Source organism: Elgaria multicarinata, chromosome 9 (assembly GCF_023053635.1).
Source record: "Elgaria multicarinata webbii isolate HBS135686 ecotype San Diego chromosome 9, rElgMul1.1.pri, whole genome shotgun sequence".
Lineage (NCBI taxonomy): Eukaryota > Metazoa > Chordata > Lepidosauria > Squamata > Anguidae > Elgaria > Elgaria multicarinata.
The window spans coordinates 63,867,690-63,890,046 of record NC_086179.1 but is presented as its reverse complement, the minus strand read 5'-3'; the positions used below and the strand labels follow the sequence as shown (position 1 = coordinate 63,890,046).

Genomic DNA, 22,357 nt, shown 5'->3' with positions numbered 1-22,357 from the left:
ATGTGGGTTTCTGGAAAACTTTGGATTGGAAGATTTTCTGAAAATTTTCTCTGAAAAATTTCCTTGACCAGAAATATATGAAAAAAATAATTGAAAAATGATGATGATGACTATTACATTTATATCCTGCCTTTTTTCCTCCAAGGAACCCAAGGCAGCATACATAATCCTCCCCCTGTCCATTTTTTATCCTCACAACAACAACCCTGTGAGGTGGGTTGGCCTGAGAGTCTGTGACTGGCCCAAAGTCACCCATTGGATTTCCATGGCCATGTGGGGATTAGAACCCAGATCTCCTGACTCCCACTCCGACACTTGAGCCACTACATCACACTGGCACCATCCTCTATATGTTTAGACAGAACAAAGTCCTACAAGACTTTAATCTAGCTAAACATGCATACAATTGCACCCTTAATGTGATTTACATATTATTTTATGTAAATAATACATCAATGCATATTTTTATTGAAATTTTTCCAGAAAACAATTTGTATTGTTTAAATGTAAGAAAAAAGGCACTAAAATAGTTGACATACTAATAAAGTTCAGCAACTCAAAGATGTGTTCAAGACCACTCATGTACAACTTTGAAACTGCCAAGCTTGCCTAATACTGGTTTGCGATGGGCATCTGTTGATTATTACTAATGAACTTATGAAATGGGAAAATTTTCCATGGAGGAATAAATTTTCTGTTTTGGAAAATCTTTCATCCTACATCAGTGGATAACAGTGACTCGCAGGCAGACACACGGACTTGGTTTGCACATCATCAATAAACCATGTTAAACAAATCATGGGTTGTGGAAAAGGCAGCAGGAAGGAGTGCTCACTGCTGCTCATTCATGACTACCTATGGTTTAAACAACCCACAGGAAGTCGTGACATGCGAGTTGGTGCTCACTGCTTCCTTTCTACATCTGTATCACTGCATATGCTGAAGTTGTTCTATGTGGAGAGATGTTCACATATCTGAAAAGGGAGAATGGAAATCTTGTATCAAAACTTTCTTGAACTCTGTGTTTCTTTCCCAGTTTTGAAACAATTATTCAAAACTGCAATAAAAACATAAGTGCAAAATATTGGCCCCATTCAGAAGACACCTTAAACCACGGCTTTAACCATGGTGGTTAAGCCAGAAAGCCGGGCTGTGTTCAGAAGACATCTGAAACCAAAGCTGTAACCACAGTGAATAAGACTTTTTGCCTTTTTCACCGTGGTTAAAGCCATGGCTTAAGGTGTCTTCTGAACATGGCCTGGGTTTTTCGCTTAACCACAATGGTTAAAGCTGTGGTTTAAGGTGTCTTCTGAATGGGGCCATGGTGATAATAAGCACAAAATGTTGTCAGGATTTATATCCCAGCCCATAAGCAAGCAAAAACATTGGCATAAAATAATTCCTAAAAAATCAGTAGTTAATGCCCATTCAAACAGGCTGCCCCATATTAATGGCCGATATGTACATCAACAACTATTTACTTGCCATGATAGTCAGTATGTGGACAGAGGCAGAATGCCACTGAATATCAGTTGTTGGAGACAAGCATCTATTGCCTTTCATGTTAGTTCCCACTGTTGGAGCCACAGAAGCCATGTGAGTAGCCACTGCTGGAACTAGGCTGGACCAGATGGTCAATGCAGCAAGGCAATTCTTATGTTCCAATGTCCCATGTAAAATTCAACATCGGATCACCTCTCCACACAGTCTGACACACACAAATTGACTGAAGCATTGTTTCAGTCAAGGACACTACACAAATATAAAATCCTTTGTTTTATTTCTTTGATCTCTACAGAGCTGGAGAAAGTGCAGAAAAAGGGTGACTAACATGATCAAGGGACTAGAGCATCTCCCCGTTGAGGGAAGGTTACAACAGCTGGGATTGTTCGGCTTGGGGAAAAAGGAGGCTAAGGAGAGACATGACAGAGGTGTACAAAATTATATATGGTGTGGAGAATGTGGACAGGGAGACATTTTTCTCCCTCTCCCATAATATTAGAAGGCGGGGTCATCCCATGAAGCTGATTGATGGGATATTCAGGACAAATAAAAGTACTTCTTCACACAGCGCATAATTAAACTACGGAATTCACTACCACAAGATGTAGCGATGGCCACCAATTTGGTGGCTTTGAAAAGGGGGTTGGATAAATTCCTGGAGGTGAAAGCTATCAATGGTTACTACTCCTGATGGCTATGTGCTACCTCCAGTATCTAGGCAGTAAGCCTATATGCACCAGTTGCAGGGGAACATGGGTTGGGGGGTGCTGTTGCACTGTGTTCTGCTTTGTGGGTCCCTGGTAGACAGCGGTTGGCCACTGTGTGAACAGAGTGCTGGACTAGATGGACCCCTGGTCTGATCCTGCGGGGCTCTTCTTATGTTCTTATGATCACCAGGAATGTGGTCGGCTACCATGCTCCATGTGAAGAACACTTGCATTAATGCAACCTCATTTGTACCAAGAGTGAGGGCAGTTCTAGCACAAAACTTCATAGTCAGTTACTGAAACCTGAATACAAAATACATGCATACTTGTCTTAGTTGGCAGGGTGCAGGTGTCTATCAATGTGGTTGCTTTCCCCCTTAAAATATACAGAACTAGAATGCTTAACTTTTCTCCAATGCCTGTGTCTTTAAAGGGAAAAGCAGGAATGTATATATGCATGCATCTTTTACGACTGATTATTATTATTATTATTATTATTTATTTATTTATTTATATAGCACCATCAATGTACATGGTGCTGTACAGAGTAAAACAGTAAATAGCAAGACCCTGCTGCATAGGCTTACATTCTAATAAAATCATAATAAAACAATAAGGAGGGGAAGAGAATGCACCAAACAGGCAGTATGTATATATTATATAGTATATATTTTATATGTTGATTTCTGTACCTGAAAAGAGTATGAAACGAGAAGTCACCCTTACTTGTTCAAACCAGATTTTTTTTTTGGGGGGGGAGGGGGGGCTGGGGTGTTTGGGTGTGCTACAAAACTCCCAGCTAGTGCTGAGCAAGGATTAGTGCTGAAGGCAGGCAATCTAGCTTCAGGTTAAAGAAAGACCATTCTGGTGTGAGCGTTTGGAAATGAAACAGGCCTCTGGAAAAAGGATCAAAGCAGGATAGAATGAAGTATTACAGGCAAGCATGCAAAAAGAGTTCCTGCCTCATGATATGCAGGAGAGAATGCTAACTTAGCTGGGATACCATTCATTCCTCTAACTTTCTATGCAGATACTGCCCGAGGAAGCCAGTGCTTGTTTCTGAGCGGCTCTTTTGTTTGCTCTGTGCATTATCTTTGAAAGGTCGTTGATGCAAAGGGTTCGTAGGAATTCTTGAACATCCTCTCTCTCTCTGTCTCTCTCTCTTTCACTCACTTGCACACACATGGTAAAAAATATATAAACTGAAAGTAAGCCCTCATTTAAATTGGCTAATCCGTATCCGTTCTGAGAGATTATGGCAGCTCTTATTTTGAGATGTTCTCTCACCTTGAGGAAGTCTTTGATTTTTCACAGAGGACAACCCCTTCAAGCGAGAGAGCATTTTCCTTCTGCGCAGTTTCCTAATCTCTCACTGGTTTTGTATGAATTCTGACCCTTTTGCTGAATATTGAAATCAATGTAAATAAATGAAGCCCAACTTTTCAGTCCCTTTAGGTTCCTGTTTCATGCTTTTATGCAGGAGATGTGTTTTCTGGAGGTCCTCAGATAAACTCCATCGTGTTTGAAGGTAAAACAGATGCGTAAACACACAGGAACGTCGGTCAAAGAACTGCCTTTGGCTGCTGCTTTCCAGTACTTGGGATTTTCTCCTTCAAATGCTATAGAGTAGACAACTGAAATGTGGCTGTCGTATAAAGTGTAAAGTAGCTCTCAGTGTCCCCAGTGTATCCCTGAAACCCTGTTCGACTCAGTCGCTCTCTTCCATCATTGCATAATCTTTGCTTCTTCCCATCTGGGAATAGACTTCTTTAATTGCACTCATTCAGACCAGATGTTTGGGGACCGCTAGATGGCAATTCCTTTCAGCTGACAGTTGCTAACATTGCAGGGTGATTAAGTTCAGCAGGTAGCCAAAAGCAGCTTTGGGTTAGCTAAGGGCTAGTTAACAGTCCCTGGGCAGAAAGTGCTTGAGAAGTCTGAGTGTGGTAGCAACCAGTTTTGTACACCCATTGCTACATTCAGGATTCAGTTTGGGAAGTGCCAGAAAACAAGCATTTCATGGGGCCTGCTGGAAGTCAAATCCTACACATGGCATTGGTAAGTACAGCCATTTTGGCATGTGCTGCTGGACATGGGCACCCTGATGGCTGTGTGAATAGCTCATAGCTGGGATTGCTCGTTCTGGCCATAAGCTTCCTGAGTTGGCCCTTGCTATTTTTTACCTAAGCAACTAGGGTACTTCAGTAGTCTTACTTTGTACTTGCTAGTCCCTTAACCATCATACACTGTGTCTTTCTATCTTCTTGAGTTTTCTCTTGCTGTGCTTGGCAATCTTGACTCCAGCTTTTTTGTCTGCTTCTGCCAACAAATATGGGTGTTGTAGTAGAGCAACCTTACTCAAACTGGTGCCTTTCAGAGGCATGCAGTTATAAGTTCCATCATCCTCAGCTAATGTGGTCATTGGCCATGTTAGCTTGGAATGGTAGAAGTTGTAGTCCAACACTTCTGGAGGGCACCAGGTTGGGGAAGGCTGTATTAGCACATCAGCTGGACTGAACTTTGGATTCCGAAACCCGCCTTGTCTGACTATCTCCATGCCTGTTTTCCTTTTTAACAATGTACTTTTCTGCCTTCTCCAAGGTATTTGGCATTCTTACCCTTACAAAACACATACCACTCATGCAGCAGCATTTTAAAACTTCTCCCACAAACATCTGCAAAAGGTATAGCTCTAGTGGGTTCTTCAACATGTTTAGTGTTTACTGAATCCCTTGCTGTGATGGCTTAAGAACTCTATAGTTCGACCTTAGAGTATGGCAAACAATCATAAAGGTGAAAGCGATGGGACAAGTAACTAGACCACAAATGATGAAAGACTCATATTTCGTATGACCGAACGCAAGAATCCATCTTAAACCTTATTTTGTGGTGGTGAAGATATTGTATTACTTGACCACCATTGTGTCTTCTGAAATGTAGCCCATTGGAGCACTTTTGGGTGGTGAAGGGCCTTCTTGGTATAGACGAAGGAAAACAACAACTTGAGCCCTCAAAAGTCTGCTGTGCTTAATGTGCTGGAGATTAGTATCTGTGCTGATTTAGATGCCATTGGTTTAACAGAAAGGTGGGTGTGACCTGAATACTATTTAGACATGTTGTTATGGATATTTTTCAGCTTGTACAGTCTGCTTGGAGGACTGAGGCCCACCATTTGCTTTCTAGACCCTGGTCTATCCTGGCTTGTGAAACCAGTGAGAATTGTGCCAGGCCTTTGGACCTGATTGGAGGTGATTAATGCCTCCTGGAAGGAAGTGGTGGTTTTCGCTAGTTTAAAGGAAACAGTGGTGAGGCCACTATTGAAGAAACTTGGATGAGATCCATTAGTTTCTGATAACTGTCATCCAGTGTCAACTTTGCCATACTTGGGCAAGGTGTTGGAGCATATGATGGGTTCTGAACTCCGGATAGTGTTGGATAATGCTGACTGTTTGGATCCATTCCAATCCAGGTATTTGGGGGATGGATGAGGGCAAACAAGCTGAGACTTAATCCAGGCAAGACAGAGGTACTGTGGGTAGGGGCACCAACTAATCTGGATAGAAGATTACATCTAGTCTTCATAGAATCATAGAATAGCAGAGTTGGAAGGGGCCTACAAGGCCATCGAGTCCAACCCCCTGCTCAATGCAGGAATCCACCCTAAAGCATCCCTGACAGATGGTTGTCCAGCTGCCTCTTGAATGCCTCTAGTGTGGGAGAGCCCACAACCTCCCTAGGTAGCTGATTCCTGCTACCAAGAAGGACCACTTCTCGCCCAGTTAACAGACACCCTTCTCAGTTGTCTGCTGCAAAGGGCAATTAGGCTGGTAAGTACAAGGGAGAGGGCCTTATCAATGGTGGCCCCGCACCTCTGGAATCAATTGGGGCTCATCATTTCCATCTTTTTAGGTCTCCATGAAAGCTCTGAAGACCCACGTGTTTTTGCTCACTTTTCCATAGTTCTTGGGCTGCTGGTGTTATTGGTAATTTTTATGGAATATTTTTATTGTGTCTGTCTTCTAAGGTTTTTATCTTGTACTCTGCCTTGAGATGGTTCTAGCTTTAAAGGCGGCCTAAAAATAATTTTAAATAAATAGACAATAAACCTAATGCTTTGAGCATATGCAGAGTGCCCTTGTCGCAAGCTTCCATGCTTCTGGATTTGGAGGAAGGCCTTCCAGGGCAAAGGGTACCTTGATACCTCTCATTTTAGAAATTGAGCAATTACTGGACAGCCTCCATTGACAGTATTTCCAGTGGTTCTCTTTCTATATTAATATATATCTGCTGAGCTCAATAGATTGAATTCTAATTGACTTGGAGAATTGGGCTAACACTTGCCACCTAGAATCTATCAATTATTTAATGGTTAAATGAATGAGATTGAAACGCATAAATATCACCAAGCGCAAGGCAAGTATGTTTTGAAGAGGGGGGAAAAAAGAGAGAGAGAGAGAGAAAATCTCAGGAAAAGGCTTTTCCTGTGGCAGCTACAATGCAGTAAATTGTGTGGGTGCAGAACTACTGTCGACTAAAGTACGGGGGGGGGGGGAATCCTACATTGAGAAGATTTGAAATCTCATCGAAAGGCAGCAGTGAGATGAGAAATGCTCTCTTCTAGGTAACAAAACCTTCAGTTTCTTTTCTTGATGCTGAAAAGCAGGTCTAATGAATAGCACCATAAGGGTGAGGTTGTAATAAAATACCAAATCTTCTTGTATGTAAAGGCTGTGAAATGTCTCTCTCTCTATATATATTGAAAGTAGGATGTTATCTCTGTGTGTGTTGACTTGGAGTTGGCTAACCTAAAAAAAATCAATTTGCCTTGTCAATGCTTCCTGGAGTAGAATTCCACTCTTTGGTCCGTATCCCAGGTAAGACAATATTTGCAATTGTGCTTTGTATGAAAGAAAGAAAGCAAGAAAATATTAAATCTGTGAATGAGCAGATATTGCTAAGGCATTTTTGGGTACCTTTGAGTATAAATTGGTTGTTATGGAGACCGGTAAAAATAAATGCTGATATTTTGCCCTGGGTTCATTCCTTCCAGCCTGCTGAAGAAAATTGAACGTGAAACATGGAGAGAAAGTGGCGTTTCAATAATCGCCACTGTAACCCGTCTTATGGAGAGACTGCTGGACTACAGGTAAGCAAGTGTTGCATGTTTTATCACAAGAAATCTTATTCTGTTGTCTGCAAGTCTAATGCCAGCATTTTTCTGGGGAAAATAGTTATTAGCAAGAAGATGAAAACCCTCATGTATGCCATGTATCAAGTTCTCAGGAGTTCGGAGATCACAAAGATTAAATGATCATGACTGTAAAACCATAATATGGCCTTTAGGAAACTTACACATATATACATGCTAAGGACTGAGCTACATGTTTAGAAAAATCTCATGATATCACTTTCATGTGTAGGATGCAAGTGGGCAGGTCACATGTTTGAATGCTCCCCCACATCAAAGAAGCCTTGTCTGTCCAAAGCTTGCATGCCAGGGAGAAGAGTTTCAGCCTCACGTTCTCCCAGAACAATGTGCTAGATTTCTATGTCCAGGGAGGTCCCCACCCCACCCCATACACACACGTTCTGAAGTGGTAGAGAGACAGGCATTTTGTAGAGTTTTGTTTTTCTGCATGTGTAGATCAGCTCTAAATGTGGTTCTTATAGTAATGAAATCTATAGGTTGGTTTTATATTGTACGTGCCTGCACAATGCCATGCATCTCAACCAGGGCCGGCCCTACCATTAAGGCAAGCCCTGTAGCTGACTTGGAACATTATGAAAGGATAGCAAATTGTTAGTGACTTGAGATATTCTTGTATTTTTACTGTGTGGGAAGGGGAGATGTGCTTGTTGGCTTTTCTCTCTCTGGTGATTGTTATTGGTTTCTATGTATCTTCTCATGGGGGTGAGGAGCCATTTGCTGCTGTCTCTCAGGAAGGGAAATGTCTTGGGATGGCCCTGATTGCAATCGCTGTACTACATCATGAGTGGTGTTAGGGTCCGGTTGCTGTGCCTGTGACTCTCCAGATATTGTTGGACTCCAACTCCCATCAGCCCAGCGAATATGGCCAGTGGTCGAGAGGAGTTGTAGTCTAACGACATCAAGAGGGCCATACATTCCACAAACCTGTGGTACAGGAGACATTGCAGCCCCTCCTCCCTTTTAGCATCTGTACGAGCTGCTGTAGCAGGCACAGCTGAGGAGAGAGGGCTAGTCGTCTTAGGCATAGTGCCAGTACATCCGTGGCCTGAAAACACAAAGCAAAATAAAGCAAACGAAAGCCCCGAGAGACAAGTGAAACTAGTCCATTTTTTTCTTGTAAGCCAAAGAGGACCTAAATCCAAAGAGGAAGAATAGCCTTGAAGTACTTCCATATGTCCAGCTAAGCTTGTGGTTACTATTTTTTTTAATTTAGGAACATAGGAAGCTGCCTTATACGGAGTCAGAACGTTGGTCCATCTAGCCTGGTGTTATCAACACTGACTGGCCGTGGCTCTCCAGGGTTTCAGGCAGGCCGGCCCTACCTGGAGATGGAGCCCCACCTGGAGATACAGGGGACCTTCTGCATGCTAAGCTTGTGCTACCATTGAGCCACAGGCCTTCCCAATGGAGTTTTTGGAACCCCATGGGGGTTTCAAACATTGACTTGGTAATAATTATCAAGCAGCATTCTGTGGCTCACTTCACTTTGGAAGCCCTACACTTAACAGAAAAGACCTCTGATTTTGTATTTGGGACTGCATAGAGGGTAAATAACAACAACAACAACAACAAACTTGTATAGCACTTCACATGTGTCACCTTGTTGTTATCCTTACAACAATCCTGCAAGGTGGTATTATTATCTCCCACATTGGAGATCGGGGGAGGAGCTGGGGCTGAGAGAGAGTGGCTTGCCTCAGGCCTTTCTACTAAATTCATGCTAGAGGCGAGACTCAAGCAGAGAACGTAGCTCAATCTCTTAGCCACTGCAGTACACTATCTTGCCTCAGAGGACATGTTCAAACCCCCACTCTTCTGCTGAGCCTTGTACAAAAAGAGTAACTGCAATCATCCCCTGTCCATTTACTTGGAAGTAAGCATCGCTGAATCCAGAGGGACTTGTTTCCAAGCTCACATGCTTTGGACTGGACTGCATGTGCTTTTTATTTGAAGCCATGCAGGTAATCTTCATTGCCAGGAACTGAACCCATATGTCTTGAATTCCAGTCATAGGTTCAGAGGCAATCTCACTGTGTCTCCCTGAAAGGTGAAGATTTGAACCATGTTTGCTGTCCTTGCTTTCAATTTCATAACATAGTTAAGTTACTCGAGAATAGATTCTGTGTTCTAGATCAAAAATGTATTTAGGCATGCCCAAGGGCTTGAGTATGCTTAGTGGGATATTTTTTTTCCTTTAAGCAGCAACTCTCTCTGGCATATCATAACTTGTTTCAGAAGTAGCCTTCCATGTGGAAGAGAGAACGTTCTTTAAAGAAACGACAGCAGTCCAAAGCTCTCTTAGGTGCACCAAACTCTTTGTACTGGTATTTGGACCCTGGCCTGTTAGTTGGATCATGGTGGCCAATCCATTAAGGGGCAAGGCATATATGCAGTTCAGTGGCATATAAAACCATCTTTTCATTTTTGTGTAAGGCAAATTAACTTGATTTCATGATGATAAAAGCTATTCAAAATATGTGAATTACTTTGTGGCGAAATGTGGATAACTGTCTAGTTTTAGATGATGGTGATGATAATGATGACTATCATTGATGATGATGATGATGATCGATAACTTCACTGCTGATGTATACCACCTTCCCTAATCCAGTGTCCTCCAGATGTTTGGATTTCAACTTCCATCAGCCCCAGACGGCATGGCCAATAGTGAGGAATGCTGGGAGTTGTAGTCCAAAACAACTGGAGGGCCCTAGGTTGGAGGAAGGCTAATGTACCCCATTCTTTACATAGAGTAAGAAGATAGGTTCCTGCCTCAAGGGGCTTACAATCTACAAAACAGACACAAGACGCCGTACTCAATGCTATCATTTCCAGGGGTCTACTGTAAATAGGATCGACATTGGATATAACCCAAGGGAGGGAAATGAAGGAAGGAACAAACAAGGAAGGATGTGTGATTATTGGAGTTATATATGCATTTAGTTTAAGGTTGACTTACTCTAATTCGGTTTTTTGGGTCATCAGTGATCTTATTTTGCATCTGGTCTGTGGTTGCAGTACCAGCTGTCACACGTTCTTGAATCAATCTGTATTTGAATCTGTTAAGTACCGAATTTCTCTCATTTTATCTGATGCGCATTATTGATTGTTCTGCACGTTATTTGGTCTGATTTGTCCCCCATCTCCCCAACCTCCAGGGACTGCATGAAAATGGGAGAAGTGGATGGCAAAAAGATTGGCTGCACCGTCAGCTTGCTGGTGTGTATCTCTTTGGCTTGGGAGATCTTGCAGTTTCACAGTGACAATCTGAATGCTTCGATCAGGAGCATCTTTTTAATAGCTTACTTTTCCAGACTGGGATTTAAACTACAAATTCTACAGCAGGATTAATGTATGCCAATGAATTCAAAAGCCTATTATGGAATCATAAAAAATGCATGTTAAATTTGAATATATATTGACATGCCAGGAAAAATACAGGCGTCTAGTCTATATTTTATGGGGTGGGGTGGTTCTATATTGAAGGGGGCTGGGAGGTGGGAAAGGAGTAAAAACCTGGTGGTGGGGGATACTTCTAACATATGCATGAGTTCCTGCTTTCCTTTGCTGCAGGTGGGTGGTGGGTGGGAAGGAAACAGGGATGGCCGTTTTAGCGTCCTTGCTCCTCTGCCTTACTGTAGTGTCTTTGCAAACAGCATTGCCCAACCTTCACCAACCCAGGGTCAGTTGCTTCTTCTCTTTATGGATTGAGGTGCACTGAGTAATCACGAGGCTATGAGCATACACAGAACCTCTTACTTCCTCCTAGTAATCAGTTCTAGACCTTGAGATCAACAAGCGCTTCACTGATCATGTGTAGACTATCTATATCTCCCTGTGTAATAATATCGCAGACATCACTACGTAGCTTTCAGGAACGCTTGAGCCTTTAGTACTGGCTCTAGCAATTTAATATGCTTGGGTGGCTCAGAGATGAACTACTCTTAATGCTAATTGCATAACTCAGGCGTATCTTTTTATTTACTCTCGTGACAGCAATGGAGACATTTTCTTTTATTTCCCCAATGGAGAAGGGGGAATTTTCGGAATCAAGTGGCAGGAGGAAGCTTTAATGCTCCTCTCCTGGACCATGGTGGTCCTAATCCGAATTGGGACCAGGTGTAGAGGAAACAAAAAGATAACCTTGAGCTTCATGCTATGCAATTAGCATTACGTGTTCTTTCTCTCAATGGCTGCAGTTAACAATATAGGAAGGGGCAGTACTAAAAGGAAAATAAATCAGTAGGATCCCAACTTGTAGATGTCTTCTAAAATATGTGGTTTCTTCTAACCCACATGTATAGCTGTTTTTCACTGCAACATAATTGTACCACGCCCAAGCAACTTATATGTTACTGGTGTTTTTTTCAAAACATTACTGGTTTGTTTTTTCTTCCATAGGAAAAGCACCCAACATTTCTGTAGCTATTCTGTAAATCTTTGAAACTATGCTGTGATAAGCCTCATAATTCTTAAGTTAAATTGGTCAAGGTGTACATTCAGAAATCACTAAAACAAAATCCTTCGTTTTCATCTCTAGGCTTGGCTAATTTTAGATAATTCTTGCGCGCATCAAATAACACACTTCTCATCCGTCAGCAGAGGCCACCATTACCTCAGACATTTATACATAGAAATCAGAAGAACGCTCCACTCCTCTGTCATCAGAGTTACTGGCCCTGATCCAAGGAAGAAAGACAGTGAGAAGTGCCCACAAGCCTAGCAGTACTTTTGGAGCTCTCCGTGACCTACCTGATGAACAAAGTTGCCTTTGACAGTATAGTTGGTGGGCAAGAGAGCCTTCGCTGAATATAGCATCCTTCCTGATGACTTTACAGAAAATCTGCCCTCTTAGAGCTGACACAATCATACACACACACTGCTGCTATGTCTTATTTGTGCTGGACTTTTTGTTTGTCAATAATTTTTATACATTGGCCTTCAGCGGAAACATTCACAACATGGTTCACATAATATATATATATATATATATATATATATATATATATATGCGCAATAACAGTAAAGTTAGCAATAAATAATTCAAATTCAAAAAGTCAAACCAGCAGACGAAACAGGAAGCTATATTTTTCCAGGGTAGTTAATTGTGTTTAATTAAACCTTATTTATTTGTTTTTATTACACTTATATTCTGCCTTTTTTCCCTCCAAGAAACTCAAGGCAGCGTACATAATTCTCCATTTTATCTTCACAATAACAACAACCCTGTGAGGTAGGCTGGGCTGAGAGTCAGTGATTGGCCCAAAGTCACCCAGTGAGCTTCCATGGCTGACTGGGGACTATAACCCAGATCTCCCAACTCCCAGTCCAACACTCATATTTGACACATTTACATCCTGGTCATCCTCAGAGGAGGCCAAAACAGGGTATGTGCCATTTAATTTTATTTTTTTCCCCCAATTGTCAAACTACCTAAAAGTAGATTCTCATGGGCGCTATCAACTTTTGTAAACTGCCCAGAGAGCATCAGCTATGGGGGCGGTATTTAAATGTAATAAATAAATAAATCAAATATAAAAAAATATTTACCTGGGAGTATGTTTAACTGATCCTGGATCTGTTTTTGAGGTTTGGCTGATTGCTCAAAGTTGTTTTTAGATGTATGTTATCTTTGTGTATATCTTTGTGTCTTTTGTCTGTTTTTATGGTTTTAAATTTTTGTGTATCACTTTTAATGTTTTAATCTTTTGTAAACTGCCCAGAGAGCTTTGGCTATGGGGCAGTATAGAAATATAAACAACAACAACAGAACTCAGTGGAGCTTATTTTTGAGTAGACTTGCATAGGATTGCACTGTTAATCCTATGCAAGCATAATCAAAACCATACAAAACTGCATTTTATGTTGACAGTAACCCTATGAGACAAGTTAAGTTGAAAGTAATTTGCCCATGGCAGGCCAATAAGCTTTGTGGCTGAAGGGGAATTTCTAAACCAGACCCAGTGCTGCTAATTTCACAATCAACAGCATAAATTTATGGTGGTCCCTGCCAATTTCCAAATCCCTCTTGTCAAAATGTTCATCCGAATGGCCACAACCATCTATTTAATCCAAGAGGGAAGCCTTTGGCATAAAGAACAGTACAGAAGATGGAGTAGCAGAGCTCAAAAGAAGAATGTTTGTGAAAAGCCCAAACTTGTGCCTTTTATTTGAAGAGCCAAATAGGCTCTTAACCATTTTCCTAACAGCAAGAGCTCGTCAGAGTAAGAACTGTGAAGACTTGGTGACATTTTAATTGCAGGGTTGTGGTGGTTGTTTTTAGATTATCCATGGGCTCAGACTGCTCTATTCTTTTCTTCTCTCTCTCTGGAAACCATCAATATGGACTACACTTTAGCATTCACGGTGCCTGATAGAAACTTCACCTGCTCCCCAGGTGTCTCCGATTGGAAAGCTGTAGGCGCAGCTTTCCGGTCCTGCATTGACCTTTGCAAAATGCAAGAGGCAGTAATGCTAGCTTTGGCTTAGTGTCATTGACCTCTGCAATCTGGCTTCACTCCCAGCCTCTGGTAACATGGCTTTTTCTGACCAGTCAACCAAACTGTTTTGAGGCTTTGCAGTGCTGTTTCTGGCTGACGTGGGTCCCGCGCAAAAGGGGAACTTCTCTAAATATCACCAGCTGGAGTGATAATACATGGATCTTTCAAAGCATGCAATTTTTTTGATAGAAAGACGAAAGAAGCTGCCTTTAGCATGACTGGAGAGACAAGGAGCATTTCGATGCACATTTCTGATTAGTGATTTTAAAGCCCTGTGGCCCATATTTGTGAATATATTTCTACATTTATTCTTTTCTATCCTTTAGGGGAGAGTTTTGCCTGGGGACCTTTTCTTATATTACAATTTTTTGCACATATCCCAACTATTCACCGCCACGTCTAAGAAGAAAAAATGAACAAAGACAGCACTCTGTAATGGGCTCAGACTAAGTTAATTGAGTAACTGTTCTCAGTCTGCAGCCTTAAAAGTAGCTGTGTGTACCATTTGCCAGAAAACATACTTGTTTTATCTGTGATGGCTTATTCACACATGCAGGTTGTTGGCATGGCAGTCATTTAGTCATGGCAGAGCAACAATGGTGGCTTCCATTCACCAGTTAATAGGCATGCATGTGTGAACTAGGTCTAAAGATTATTCTCATGCAATTTCCCCCCCTTAGAGAAATATTCGTGTAAATCACAAAGTCAGAATGCAAAATGCACATGGGACTTCGCACTGTGAATACATTCATCCAGGAGATTAGATTCCTCTCCTAATGCACATCGTCTCTACACAAGGGACAGGCAACTTATGGCCCTCCAGATGTTTTGGGTTACAACTCTGATCAGCCCCAGCCAAAGGTGGAAAGATGATGGGAGTTGTAAGCCCAAACATCTGGGGTGCACAAGATGCCCCTGTCTGCTTTACACCCCTATAAGTTCATTCAGATCAGACATACAAATTTTGCATTCCAACCTGACTGAGGTTTGAATACTGCTAATAATTCTCTGTAGTTGAATTTCCAGATTATGCCTTATATACAGTTTCCTGAACTTTTTCTTTGGGAATACTTGATTCTTAGAATTTGTGCATATTTGTTAAATACCAACAACAACAACACTATTTTAAAAATGTATTCCCCTTCACCACAGTTCCGGCTAAGAGAAGCATACTATAAATAATAATAGAACAAGATAAATCCACCATCAGTTTAAAGTTGTGTTAAATGTAATGTCGCATACAAAATATTTTGTCACAAAGGAATAACAGCTGATCATTCCATGCAGACATGAAACTCCATGGAGATTAATTGCTGCACCTTAACACAGGCCTTTTACCAGTGATGACTAAATGTATTATGTTTATCTTTCCTAATTGGTTTATTTACAATACTATAATAATATCAGTGTGTAGTGCTGCCAATTGGCAGTCACTCTGGCATTGTATGCATTAAGGAGCAGACAGGCGCTATAGCAGATTTCTGCCTTCCTCCCAATGGATTACATAATCTAGAGTTCTCCTGGTATACAGATGTAAACTGCAGCTGTAAACACATTTATTGCGGGGGGGTTACCTATAAGGATCTATGCAGATATCTGGAAACCTCTCTCTCTTTTTTACAGCATAAAAAAGACTCTTAATTCAGCATTTTAATTAATTTTTATCACACAGGTACTGTGTTACACAACATATTTCTCTTAAAAACATACACATTGATTTTAATTTTTGAAATCTAAAACTATTGCTTAAGATCAATCTGAACACTGCACAACATTTCATATGCTTTTGCTCCACCTTCCCCCCATTGAAAGGAAATCTCTTCTGACGGGAATGTTTCTCATAACAGAAAAGCATAATAGGATGGGTTAAAAAACTTGTCTTTTATTGTTACATTGTGTTTTGTAACCATGTTGTGTTTTGCAACATACTTTTATTCCAGAATTTTTATAAGACAGAACTGAACAAGGAGGAGATGTATATTCGGTATATACATAAACTGTATGATCTGCACCTAAAAGCACAAAACTTTACAGGTAACTCTTTCACCAAATCATATGGGCAAAAATAGTTTTTGAAAGATTAGTAATGCATTATGATGATGTAAAGAGGAGCAAGAAATCCTCCTGTGTCCCAAGTTGGCTTCTGTGTTTTCTGAAACAAAGCTGGTGGAAGAAGCCAGCATGGGAAGGACTTTGTCCTCTCCTCTGACAGGCCTTCAAGTCAGTTCTAACTCCAAAGTGGAGACTAAAACCACAATTTGCCCTGTCCAGAAGTGATAGAAATTGTGAAGGGGCTTATGTAAAGTCTATATGTAGAAGAGTATGAAGCTGCCCATTCCTCGGTCTGGCTGATGTCCATACAGTATGTCATATTCCAATAGGGTTCTGTGTGAGTGAGCCTAATCTGTGCTGTTGTTTCCACCTCAATTGAGAGGAGTAATTATCTCATGGAGTGGGCATCTCAGCACCATGAGAGGTCCATAGTGTCTGAATGATATAGTAGGACTTCCAGAGGTGTTGTAAGACATTGCTTGAGGATAGATCTATAAGTCAGATATTTGGTCAATTGTACCTCAGATTGGGAAGTGAATAGCTTCTCTTCACACAGGTAGGTTTCAGGTAAAAGTCTCATTTAACTCAAAGAATGGGAGTGGAGTGGAAATGACCCCATTTCAGGAATGGTCTTCCTTAGGAACATCCCAGGTGTTAAGAATGCCCTCCCTTCACATGCTGGAGTGAGAGAGCTTTACCTTTTCCTCATATCTCCACTCGGATGTAAAATATCAAGTATCTACCTTATTAGTGTTCTTTCTTGAATAGAAACAACTAGGTTGGAATCAATGCATGCAGCTAGTTTTTCCTCACTGTCTGCTTTTTCCGGCCAGTTTTATGTGCCAATAATTCTTGGCAAGGGCCCCTCCCTTTTAATGTCAAGTTTAGATCTTCCCTCGAACAGCTGGCAGCCAGTACTGCTTCTTGGTGACAATTGCAAATTGGGTTGCTATGCATCTTTCATGTAGTTTGCGGGGGTTTGTGTGGGATTGAAATTAATAGCATTTAAGCAGTGGTACGACTTGATACACCTGACCTCGAGTATGCTGATGTATTCCCTTTTGAGACTTGAACATTATCTGGGTAATCATTTATATTCCTTATTTATTTATTTATTTTTACACATGCTTTATTTTCTAACCTTTTACTCATGAAACAGAGTTTCTGCATCATAATTCACTCCTGTTAGGCTTCTGTTGGCTTTGGCTTTCTTCGGTTGCAAGAGGATTTATGTAGCTTGCAAGTTGTGCTGTTTAGAATGAGTAATATTTTCTACAATATTGAACACTTCAGTAGGGCAAAAAGCCCTTTATCATTTTTACACGATAGAAAATGGAAGGCCTGTGGATTATTTTTTTCATTTGTAGTTTGTATGTCAGCATCTGTATAAAAAATTGCTATGGCATCCCTCTAAAGAACACTTTGTTGCAAATAAATGTATGAATATGTATGCATACCCTACATTCAGATGTCACAATAAACCAGGAATAAGCCTAATCTCTCTTTAGGCTCTTAAGGTGCCCCTGCCCCTCAACGTCTGACACAGCTAAGAGGAGTAGTTCTGAAGCTTTTGCTTCTGTTTTTGAATTCATAAATTACTGTGTCATACAAATTTAAGAAGCTGTGGTTAAATTTACCTATGGCTTTATTGAAACAAGCCAATTTGGGATTGGCTTCTTTCAACAAACCGTAGTTAAAATTAACCACAGTTTAGGGTTTGGACTTAATGCTAAACTGTGGTTTGGTGAAATCAGGAACAAAAGTTGATTTGGAAGCAGGAAGAGGAAAGTAAACTGGGAGAGTGTGAGTCTGGGGGTGGGGTGGGGTGGGGAGGGGGGGAGGCGTGACTCATTCCTTTGACAGTAAACCATAGTTTAGCATGACATCCAAACACAGCCAGAATCTTAAATACAAAACAGTAACATAATTGCAACTTTTTGGTTATTTTATGAGTTTTGTTTTCTCTTATTAATGTGCCTGCGCTAAATTTGCTTCATGTTTACTTGTAACATACGATAGAGGCGGCCTATACATTGTTGCTGTACGATGAGCTTTTGGAATGGTCAGACCGGCCACTGCGAGAATTCCTGAACTACCCCATGCAGACAGAGTGGCAGCGCAAAGAATATCTTCATCTCACTATCATCCAGAATTTTGACAGGGGAAAAGTGAGTGGGGTTTGGCTAAAACAATAACAGTTGATTGTTAAGAGTGTTTTAGGTTGTTAATATATAACACATTTAATACGCAATGTGAGATATATATTTTTACTTTATCTTCACATGGAGTCTGTGGTTATCCATTGTTGTGAACCTTAGAATCAATCAGATCTATAGAACGTTTCAGTGCATGCTTAGGTGTTGTGTGTGTGTTTTTAGATCGTTGGTTGTTTTTATGCTCTTCATGATTTTAATTTTTGTGAACCGCCCAGAGAGCTTCAGCTATTGAGCGGTATAAAAATGTAATTAATTAAATAAATAAATAAATAAATAATTTCACATGTGCCTTTTAAATATGGAGAACTGAGGATAAAGCTGCCTTGTGGCCCATGATTTCTAGCTTCTGGAAAGGATCCAGTGGTGTCCATGCACTAGCACTACTGATGTTGCACTACTGTAGACCAGCACTTGTGCAAAGTCAATAGTGCTTGGTAGTGCAATGGGTTTCCTGGTCCAGTTTCCTGGACATCTGTCTCTCTAGCAATCACTTGTAGCACTATTGCATAGACACTTTTCGATCCTTCCCTGTGTGCCCTATTCTATTGATTCTGTCAATTGTACTAAATCTTTTTAGTTAAGCCACCATATCCAGGACCACCCAACCCCCTACTGTACATATGTTAGAACAGCTTTCCCCAATCTGGCAGCCTCCAGATGTGTTGGGCTGGAACTCCCATGATTCCCAGCCAGTGTTGCCAGTGGCCAGGCTGAATGGGAATTATGGGAGTTGCTGTCCAACATATCTGGAGGGTAACAGGTCAGCTACATTAGAGAATGTCTGGGTTCAGACGTCATGATAACCCACAATGGGTTTGGGGGTTTTTTTGATTGCTTATTTAGCCAAAATAACCCACTCTGATAACCCATGGTCTGCAGAGTTGAACCCATCCTGGATTATTGTGTTGTGTGGCAGTCACAGTGGGTTATTTTGTTCGCCTACAGAGCTGCTTGGCAAGGGCAGTCAAAACCACTGCTGTCGCTCTCCTCCAGCTGGCAGATTGCTGTTTCCATGATCTGCCTAGCAACTGATTGCGCTTGCCCCCCCCCCCAACCCTCGGCAGTGCACTCTGCAACCTCCCCAAGTGTCAAATACCATCTTGGGTGGATGGCAGCAGCTGTGCAGAGTTATCATTTTGCCTTGTGTACATCCCTGCCAGGGAATCCTGCGGATGAAGTTTTATCTGGGTCCTGCAAATTTCCATAGACGTACAGCCACCAACTCATGTCTGGAGAAAAGGTGCTTTCACTCATGTCACTTTGTAAGCATGCAGGGTTTTCAATGGGCCGTGTGTGCATCCCTGCAAGGGGAGGCTGTGTATGAAGTTTGGTCCTGATCCTGCAAACTTCCAAGGCTTTATTTGCGCCATCCCCTTTTTTGCACACCTGGGTTTTTTGTGTGTGTAATTGTGCAGGATTTTGTTTTTTGTTTTTTTTTAAATTTTTTTTTCTACAATACTTAAACATACACATTTACATTTTCACATAAAAACAACAACATACTACATAATGTTGAAATGTTGAATACATAGTATCTTATCTTAATAACATAATCAAAATTAACATACAAGTGCACCCCCCACCTCGGGATCTCATTCCTGATTCCAGAATCTCATACTTTCTTCTGCTGGTGGTTTCCCACTTCCTTTAGAAAACACAAATATTAGGAACTGTTTCCAAATTCCTTCAAAATCATTTAATTTAGCTATACCTCTTCTCCATTTAATATTACTTGTCAATTTATCATTAATAGCTATATCCCATACTTCTTTATACCATTCTTCAATAGAATATTCCCCTTGAATCTTCCAGTTCCTAGCTACAATCAATCTTGCTGCAGTCAACAAATTCGTTATCAGTTCCTTAATTTCCTTTTTACATTTAAAATCTTCTTCAAATAGTGACAGCAATGCAACTTTTGGTGTTCGTTCTATCTTCATTTCCACAATTTCTTCAATCTCCAAAAACACCATCTTCCACAATTTCTGAACATAGTTACAGTCCCACCACATATGCAAATACGTTCCTTTAACCCCACAACCTCTCCAACAATTTTCTGATTGCTGATTGTTTATCTTATTCAATCTAACCGGAGTTAGGTACCACCTCCATACAATTTTAAAATAATTCTCTTTTATTCTTACTGACATATTTCTCAACGCTCTTTGTTTCCATAATCCCTCCCAACCCTGTTGTCCTATTTGTACCTTCAAATCTGTCTCCCAAACCATTTTACCCGAATTATCCACCGTCCCTTTCTCCACCAATATTCTGTATATTTCACTCATCAACCCTTTTAACACTGTTCTTTTCTCCCTTTCATTATCTTTCTTAACTATTAGTTCCTCAAACTTTGTTAATTCTCTACAATCTCCATTATCTCTTACCCACTTTTTAGTCCACTGTTCTAATTGCCTATAATTTAACCAAGTTAATTTTTTATCCTTCAAAACCTCTTCCATATCCTCTCTTGTACTCATTCCTCTTAACCAATCCCTTAATTTCATTTTATTTTTTTCTATTAAAACGTTACTTAATCTACTCTTTAATTCCTCCGGGAAATTCTTCAACATTATTACCGGTGACAAAGGAGAGCTGCTTGGAAGCAGCTCCCCTTTATATTTACTCCAAATTTCCCAGTGAGACCTCAAAAGCGGGTTATTTATACTTTCCACCCATTTTTTTTCCCTTCCATAAAAAATACATTTTCCAAATTAGTCTCTATATTACTCGTATTTTTTTCTTCCATCCAATCTAATTCCCCTAATCCTGTAATTGCCTCCACTATATATCTTAATCTATTAGCTACATAATATAATTTAATATTCGGGAGACCCAATCCTCCCTTTTTTTGGCTCAAATACCATTTACTTTTATTTACCCTCGTTTTCTTATCACCATTACAATAATTATTTATAATCCTTTGCCAACTTTTTAGCTCTAGTTCTGAAATTTTTATTGGTAGCATCCTGAACACAAAATTAATCTTTGCTAAAATCTTCATTTTTATTAATGCTATTCTTCCAAACCAAGATAAATTTAACCTTTTATATTTTTCCAATTTTGCTAAAATCTCCTTTTTTAACACATTTAAATTCTCTTTCTCTAAACTCTCTAGCTTCTGCGTAATTTTTATTCCCAAATATCTAATCTGATTCTTAACTCTCATTTCTCTTCCCTTTTCTTCCCAATCCTTCTCTTCCTTTTTAGTATAATTATTTTTAACCCCGTAATATCCTCAAATTCTCTCAGTTGCTGTTTAATTCTCCCCATCTTCTCTATTGGATTCTTTAACGTCAACAACGTGTCGTCTGCAAACATATTCAATTTAATTTCTTTCATACTACCTATTCCTTCAATCTCCTCATCTTCTCGTATTGCATTCGCCAATAATTCCATTACCATTACAAATAGGACTGGTGAGAGCGGACATCCTTGCCTCGTCCCTCTGGCTAGTCGTATCTTATCTGTCACACCATCATTTACTACCACTACGGCTGTATTTTGAGAGTATAACTGTTCTATTATCGCTTTAAATTTATTTCCAAACCCCATTTTATTTAAAACCATCTTTAAAGCTTGCCAGCTCAAACAATCAAAAGCCTTAAAAATATCCAATGCCAGAATTCCTGCTTTAACCCTAGACTTATTTATCACCTGTATTACATTTAATACTCTTCCCACTAAATTAGACATCTGTCTACCTGCCACAAATCCACATTGGTCCTCCCCTATGTATTCCTCTATAAATTTATTCAACTGCCTTGCTAAAATAGTTGAAAAAATCTTAGCATCTTGGTTTATTAATGAAATAGGTCTATATGAATCAGGGACAGTCAAATATTTATCTGGTTTTGGTATTAAAATTATTAATGAATGTTCCCATGATTCTGGCGTTCTATCCCCTTCCAATATGGAATTATACAAATTTAATAATTTTGGTACTAAAATTCTTTTAAAAACCTTATAATATTCTGGACCTAAACCATCTACCCCCGGTGATTTACCCGGCTTCAAGTTCTCAATTACTTCTTCTACTTCTCCTTGAGTTATTACCTTTTCCATTAACTCTTTATGCTCTGTTTTTATTCTCTTCTTTATATACTTTTCTATATAAGCTTCCAACTTTTGTTTTTGAATATCCTTTCCCTTATACAATTCTTGATAAAA

General features: G+C 40.2%; 1 protein-coding gene across 1 annotated transcript in view; it reads left to right on the top strand.

Annotated features, from left to right (window-relative positions):
• The window catches only part of DOCK4 (dedicator of cytokinesis 4), a 293,588-nt gene that overhangs the window by 234,940 nt on the left and 36,291 nt on the right, over positions 1 to 22,357 (top strand). Inside the window, exons 33-37 of the mRNA XM_063134026.1 lie at positions 7,058 to 7,084; positions 7,261 to 7,356; positions 10,578 to 10,638; positions 15,860 to 15,953; positions 17,991 to 18,139. Of these exons, the coding sequence (XP_062990096.1) occupies positions 7,058 to 7,084; positions 7,261 to 7,356; positions 10,578 to 10,638; positions 15,860 to 15,953; positions 17,991 to 18,139 (427 nt within the window). The remainder of the gene's footprint in view (positions 1 to 7,057; positions 7,085 to 7,260; positions 7,357 to 10,577; positions 10,639 to 15,859; positions 15,954 to 17,990; positions 18,140 to 22,357) is intronic.